Source organism: Vitis riparia, chromosome 14 (genome assembly GCF_004353265.1).
Source record: "Vitis riparia cultivar Riparia Gloire de Montpellier isolate 1030 chromosome 14, EGFV_Vit.rip_1.0, whole genome shotgun sequence".
Taxonomy (NCBI): domain Eukaryota; kingdom Viridiplantae; phylum Streptophyta; class Magnoliopsida; order Vitales; family Vitaceae; genus Vitis; species Vitis riparia.
In genome coordinates, this window is record NC_048444.1 from 6,799,628 (window position 1) to 6,807,483 (window position 7,856).

Sequence of the window (7,856 nt, forward strand, 5' to 3'; positions counted from 1 at the left end):
TAAAAAATGTATTTGTAATATAAAGTCAATCATTTGAATGTTAAATTTTCTTAGAAAAAATATTATAAAGTTAAGTTTTAAAAATTATCATACCAAATTTTTCAATCAAATTTATAGATATTATATTTCGTAATCTCTTTTTAATAAATAATAAATAAATAAATAAACCTCCAAATTTCATCGCATAAGCGAAAAAAAGAAGACTAGTAGCAGTGTAAACTTAAGTTAAAAAGTAAAAGGAAAAAAGGCAAAAAGAATAAAAGAGAAATGGTCAGATTATATCTCTTATGCCCCATTCAAAATCTGAGCACCTGAACCTTTTCACCTGTAAACTCCATCCCAACCTTCCTTTAAGAAATAGCTTATCTCCCACCTACACAAAAAGTGTATGCCTTTTTTTGTTTCCTTCCACAAGCTTCGACGTGAAAGTGACGTCCCACCAGTCTCATTATTCGGCGACTAGTCTCTCTCGGCTTCCTCTTCGTCAACATTTAAAAAGATGTCTTGTCCTATATAGTAGGCCATGTTTGATTTGAATTTTCGTCATTTGGACCCTTTTCATATGCTATTGAAAAAGAAAATTACAATTTTCAACAACCCAGTACAGTCTAAATTTCATAAAACTTACTTTATGCTAATTAAAAATTGGAGAGGCCGCATCATGATAAAGGGCGATGGAGATGTGGAGACGGATGCATCTCATCGCCCCTTTGGGTTCAGGATCTCAGAGAACACGGCACCTGACATCAGCGCATCAGATGCACAACTGGTTGAACTTTTTTCTTCTCCGCTACATGGTATCATTACCCAACTGCTCTTCGAATCCCACGTGCCTCCACTATTACTATTACTAGTTAACACGTACAAATCGTCACTATCATCAGTAATGGAGGCCTTCAGTGGGGCTTCCTCGTCCTTCACTTTTCTCCATGACCCACTCTGCTCCATCTCCTGCTCCGCGCTCTCCTGTAGCTGCATTGCAAATTGAAGGCCCCACACCACATCGCTCATGGATGGCCGTTCGATCCCCTGATCCTGCAAACAACTCACTGCGATCTCCCCAAACTTCTGCAGACAGTCCGGCGCTATCTTACCCTTTAAAAAAGGATCAACGATCTGTTCGAGCTTCCCATCTCGATAGCAGGCCGGGGCCCACTGTGCTAGACTCACCCGCTCTTTCTCCACCATCTGATTCAGGGGTGGCCTCGCGCACAGTACTTCAAACAGAACCACACCGAATGAGTACACGTCGGATTTCTCCGTTAGCTGTTGCCGCCGGTAATACTCTGGGTCCAAATACCCGAAACTACCCTTCACCACTGTGCTGACGTGGGCGTTCGACATGCTGGTAGGGCCCATCTTTGACAATCCGAAATCCGAAACTTTGGCCACCCATTTCTCATCCAACAGGATGTTGGTTGTCTTCACATCCCGGTGAATGATCGTGTGCTTCACACCTGTATGAAGATAGTGCAACCCTCGAGCTGCGCCAATGCAAATCTCGAGCCTCTGCTTCCACGACAATGGAGGATTATCTGTTTTGTAGAGATGATCGCGGAGAGTGCCGTGGACCATGTAATCGTACACGAGGATCATCTCGCGATCGTCGTTGCAGTAGCCGATTAGAGATACCAGATGAAGGTGGCGGAGCTGGGAAAGCATCTCGATCTCAGTCTGGAATTCCTGGGCCCCCTGCTGTGACTCTGGATTCAACCGTTTGATTGCCACCGGTGTTGTTCCGCCGTTGATATACCCTTTGTACACGTTCCCAAAGCCTCCGACGCCGATGATGAAGACTTTGTCGAAATTGTTAGTGGCCACCTTGACTTCTTGCAGAGTGAAGTGACGGCACAGATCGGAGGGCAGAGATGAGCGGCTGGTCTTCGTGGACTTCACCGAGTTATAAGAAAATTGGCCCCACCATGATCCTCCATCGCTGGGTTCTGAATCTCTCACTCTCCTTCCTCGCCAGACAATAAAGAGAGCTATAACAGAGAGCGCGATTAGGCCTGCAACCACACTACCGGAAATCGCGATAAGCTTTGTTTTGTTACCCTTGGGCGAGGTAGACTGCGCAGGCGGTGATGGGGCAGGAGCCTCCAGTGGGTCTGAATTGGGCCCGGCGAAGCTGTTTTCAGAATTGCTGAGTTTGAACAGCTCGATTCCGTTGAGGATTGCATCATTGTAAGCGGTTTCATAATCCGGGTTAGGATGCAGTTGTATGTAGAGGTTTTGTTTTTTGTTACTTCCCTGGCTTGGCATCATTACCCCATAATCTCTGTATATGGGAACTCCGTTTCCGCCGCTCCATGTGATCACGTCTGCATGATTCTCCGCCGTCTGGTTAGCTATGAAAATCGTGAACTCCCTGTCCTGCTGCTGCTGGATCTCTGGTTGGAACTCGCAAAAATGTAATCTAAGCAGGTAACTAAAACCAGCGTCCACAGGCAAAACCCAAGTAAGATTATATCCCATGTTCTCAGTTTTGTTGTTTCCCATGGTCCGGGCGGTCTGGTAGACATCAAGAGGTGCCGTGTAATTTGGTATTTGGGTGAATTTCAGATTAATGCTGGTGTTGGCGGGTACAAATGCTAGTTTCATACAGTAGTCATCGTCCATATCCCAAGTACGGAACATGCCGGTGTCATCCTTGGCCGAAACATATTGCCCGCCTACGTTTAGTCGGTATACCATTTCCAGAGCATAATCTGTTTCAATGCGAAATGAATTCTGTTGACCGATAAACTGAAACCCTCCATCTTGTGAAGAACTGTAGTAGAGATCGTCGGGCATGGAGACTATTTCAATTCCGTTAATAAAAGCGTATGCATCTGCAGCCGCAGTGGGAATGAATGTTATATTCAGCTTCTCACCTTCTTCATTGAAGTAGATACAGAATTCTCTCACTATCGTTTCCTTACGAAGATCTTCAGCAGCAAGGGCAGCACTGAAGTTGCTAAGAAGAGTGTAGCCACCACCGGTTTTGACCGAGAAAAAAGCTTTAGATCCGTCGAACTGCCCGTATGAAGATGGATAAAAGTGCAAGCGAATGAATTTCTGGCCGGCTGTGAGGGGAAATGAGTATGTGAACTCATAGCGAGATAGCCGCGCTGTGGAATAGGGACCCAATGAAGAGGGCGGTTTATCTGCTTGAGATGTTGTTGATAGCTTGCCCTTTTCCAAGGGGGAGAATTTGGAACCGACGTCGCCCGTCCAGTTCCTGCCCAATCCTTGCCAGTTTTCGGAGGAGCCACAATTGATGGCGAAGTTTTCTGTAGGGGTGTAACCGGCGATGGGGATGGGGATGGTGAGGTAGTGGAGGAAGATAAAGAGATAGACAGGGGTGAGAATGGATGGAATGATTAAACAGAGGCATCTGTGGCCAGTATTCCTCATGGTGGCAGATGAAGCCCCCAATTTTTGCAATGGAGAGATATTAGGGAAGAAGAGAGGAAGTTAAATCTTGGAGAGGAGAAGCTGCTTTTATCACACAGAAGCAGGGAAGGACTATGCTTTTATATTAGCACCGGGCATTTCCTACGTAAAAATACTGGGTGAGAAGAACTCAAGCAGAGAGGGACATAGAGATAATGACAAATGGGTATTGAGTAATCAATGCGCCAATGGAAGACTTAGACACGACTTATAAAAGCCGTGGGTCGGCGAGTGGCTTGTAGAACTAGAAGTAGAACCCCCGAAGTCGTTGAATTTTCCCAATCAGATCCAAACGTCTCATTTGGGTAATTAAGAGTGGAAACAGTCCACATTGGCTAGTGCGCGGTGGAGGTGCAGTACTGCATTGATCATAAACTCGGAGGCCCTACAGCATCTGATTATCTTTTCATGCATCCCCACCAAATACAATAAAATTACACTAAAAAAAAGTAAAATAAAATTAAATAAATAAATAAATTTAAGAATGATAAATTATTTTTATATATTACTTTAAATTTATTTTATTTATTTTAATTTTTTAATATAAAAATTAAATAATTAAAAATATATAAATTTCTCACTAATTTTATTATATTTGATTTTTTTATTTATATTTTTCATATCATAATTAAATAACTTTTAACTTTTTTTTTCCTCTTTAATATTTCCCAGAAACCAAGTATATCCTAGAAGAATTTATTAGTATATTTTATTTGATTGATAATTTTTTCCTTTTTAAGCATGCTTTTTGGATCTTATTCATCATGCTATGTCTATTAGGAGTTCTTGAGTTTTCTTACTTTTTTTTATTGAAGACTTCATTGTTAACTAGCCTTCATGTTCTATCTCATCTCAATTTTAGGCCCTCGTTTTTAGAGGAAAAAACATTTGAATTTCGTACCGGCTAAGACAGGAAATCTGTATGTGAATTCAGAGTGTGAGAGCCGTGCAGTGGCAAAGAGATGTAATTGTTTTTAAAAGCGTTCTCAAATACATCCTAAACCTCTCATTTTAAAAATATCTTTTAAATCAACTGTTTCATAAAACTAATCATATTTTCAAATAAATCCCATCATCTATTTCTCATAACAAGGCAAAATTAACATAGAAATGTCAATGATTGAATTTTACAAAAACATAAAATAAATAAAAAAAAAGGAAATGTCCAAAAAAATAATTACTTAATTAAAACTCATAAAAATATAATAAAAAATAAAAAATATTAAAAAATTATAATAAAACAAATAATAAGTTTTTTTTTTCTTCGTCCTCATGCACTATTTTCTTATTGGTAGAGACATTGAATGAAGACAAACGAATAGTGGGTAGGAATAGAGTAGACGACTAATAAAAGTCCAAGTCGTTTGCACATTTATTCCGACCATCCCTCAGCTTCCACGGACCTGCTAACATACGTACCCTAGAAACCTTACTGTTACATATTTAAATGTCATTGTTGTATTGGATAAAGAATTCCGAGTCATTCGAGTTACATCAAAACATATTAATTTAATTACACATATTCCAATAGGTTGTCATACTTTATACTAATGGGACCCAAAACTATATAGTACAAAACCTCGAGTTCAAATATCAAAATACATATATAAGCAAACTTATATGGGGTTAGACTGCTAAGAGCCAGGTTGAATGACATTCATAAAATAAAAACTAGTATTGATATGGAGGAATCAAGGAAGATAATGAGCGCACTTGCAATCAATCATCAAACGAATAATATTAATAAAATATTTCCTAGTTAGAAAGGTTTAGTTAGCAATTAACAATAAGTACCTACTTGAAAGGCTAGGCTATTATTTATCAGGAAAAAAAGAAAAGGCTTCAGGTACTTAATCATTAGGTTATATTTGGTTTCTGAAAGTGTTAAAGAAAAAAAAATATTTAAAAAAATGAATTTTAAAAAATAATTAAATATAATTAAAATTAATTTAAAATTTATATGTTTTAAAATTATTCAATTTTTATACAATGAAGAAAAATAACTTAAATTAGTTTGAAAAATATCTAAAATTAATTTATTGATTTTTATTTTTTATTTTTTCATTTTTTTTTCTTTCCTTGCATTTTTTCGCTCTATTTTTTTTTTCTTAAATTTTCTAAAAACTAAACATAACCCTTACTCTCAAATGTTTAACATAAAAATAAGTATGCAAACCTTACCTTCTCATCCAAAGATTGAATGGGTTGGAGGGATGGTAGCACTTTGGTTCTTAATAAAGCATTCACTTTTTTGTTGTTTATTTTTTTTTTTCTTAATCCATTCTTGGAAAAAGGTGGAAAGTAAGGTTATCTTTGGTTCCGAGAAAGTAATAAAAAAGGAAAAAATGTTAAGAAAATATATATATTTTTTCCTATTTGATTTTACTATGAAAAATATGAGAGAAAGTAAAAAATAATTAAAATTAACAAGGAATTTACATATTTTAAATTATTCAATTTTTATATAGAGGAGTTAAATATGTGAAATGGGTTTGAAGTGGCATATAAAACTAATTTATTGATTTTAAATGTATTTTTTTATTTTTTGTACTTTTTCTTTCCTTTTAATTTTTGTCACTATTTTTTCTAACATATTTTCCATCAAATTTCAAGGAACCAAACACAGCCTAAAAATTTGATCTATTACTGCATTTAATATGATGAAATGTTACATGAATATTTAATATGCTTAGGCCAATTACTATATTTATATCTATGAATTAGAGAAATCATTTCACCATATTACAAAAAGCACAAAAATTTGAGCCTTGAAACATCCCGTGTTTTACCATATACTTTTATTGGTCCTCTCATACGCTACAATCCCCTTCATGCCCCGAAGATTCAAATAGTTTAACTACTTTATTTATTGTTTCACCCTCCAAGATCTAATAAGTACATGGGAAAAACTACACTTATTCCATATAGTGAAGGACATGCTCCATGTATCACAATCCGATGAGAGAACCATTGGTTCCACCTTTAACCTATATTCTTTTTCAATCCTCTTGTGTATCCTTCCCTCCTTAGCAATTCCAAAATTCTCCACCTTAGTTCAAATACAACCAAGGATAAAAATATTCATTTCTATAGTTGGGTTTTACAAAAATATCAACAAAATTTAAAAAAAAAAAAATTTGATGAAATAAAAATTAATCAAAACTCATAAAAATGTAAAAATAAAATAAAATAAAACAAAAAATATTACATATTCAAGTTCTTTATCTTTTGAAATATAGGCATAATATAATTTATCATCAATAATAATATATAAAACTTGAAAATACATTTATAAAAATCTAACTAATTTAGATGTATTCAAAGATATATATATATATATATATATATATATATATATAAAAGCAATGTTATATGCATGATTTTTTTAACTTATATTTTATTCTCAAATTTATATTTTTCTTATATTTAATTAATGTAAAGAGATATAAAGAATGACTCATTAATAATTAGTGAAAAGGAATTTAAATATAAGATAATTAAAATTATTTATTCATTAAAGTTATATTTTTAAATTTTGTATTTGGTACAAACCTATTAAAAAATATATTTATATCTAGAATTCTCTTTTACATTAAAACAAGCGATGAAAATTTTAGTATAAATATTAGTTTAACATTAATATTATTAAGGACATATTTTTTACAATAAATCCCTTAAATAAGCCCTTAAAAGCTGACAATATTACAATAAACGGATTTATTAATATTTATAATAGGATTCCAGTTTTTCAATCCTATCATATGTACGCATTATATTTTCTTGGCATTCTGGCTTGATATATTTTGCTTTATATATGACTAGATGCATTTTTTAATCACACGAAATATTCAAGTCATAGTTCCTTTCAAGTAGATGATTAGTTCACATTTGACTCGTGAACTTAGGCATTGCATTTGAAGTTGTAGTGCATCTCATTGAGGAGTGATTGATCTTGATTATATGGATTAAAAAAATGGCAAAATATTGACTGAAGCAACATGTCAGGCATACGGGTGATTTTTCGATAAGGTCAATGCTTAGTCAAAAGTGATCAATGCTCAATAATGGCTCATTGCTTTCTCTAGATGGAGGGTTTGAACCCCATATAAAAGGTTCACAATGAACCGCGACCATTGGGGCAAGTTTATATGTATATATATAACAAAATGTTTAAAGAATATTTTAATGAACAAATTAATTATAATTATTTTATAATTAAATAAAAGATTTTCATTTAATTGATTACCAAAAATATAAAAATTATCATGATAATTTTCTTCATAGGTATTTTTTATATCATTAATATATTAATTAAATATTAAAAAATTGTGCATATATCATCATTTATTTGGTATCATTAAATACAATCGAATTAAATGAATCATAATTTTAATATTAAATATATTTTAAAATTAGACATT

General features: G+C 34.4%; 1 protein-coding gene across 1 annotated transcript; it reads right to left on the reverse strand.

Annotated features, from left to right (window-relative positions):
• Positions 1–204: 204 nt before the first annotated feature.
• On the reverse strand, positions 205–3,562 carry LOC117931420 (receptor-like protein kinase FERONIA). Its single transcript, XM_034852415.1, has one exon. The coding sequence runs from the start codon at positions 3,394–3,396 to the stop codon at positions 700–702; it is 2,697 nt and encodes an 898-aa protein (XP_034708306.1). The 5' UTR covers positions 3,397–3,562; the 3' UTR covers positions 205–699.
• Positions 3,563–7,856: the final 4,294 nt, after the last annotated feature.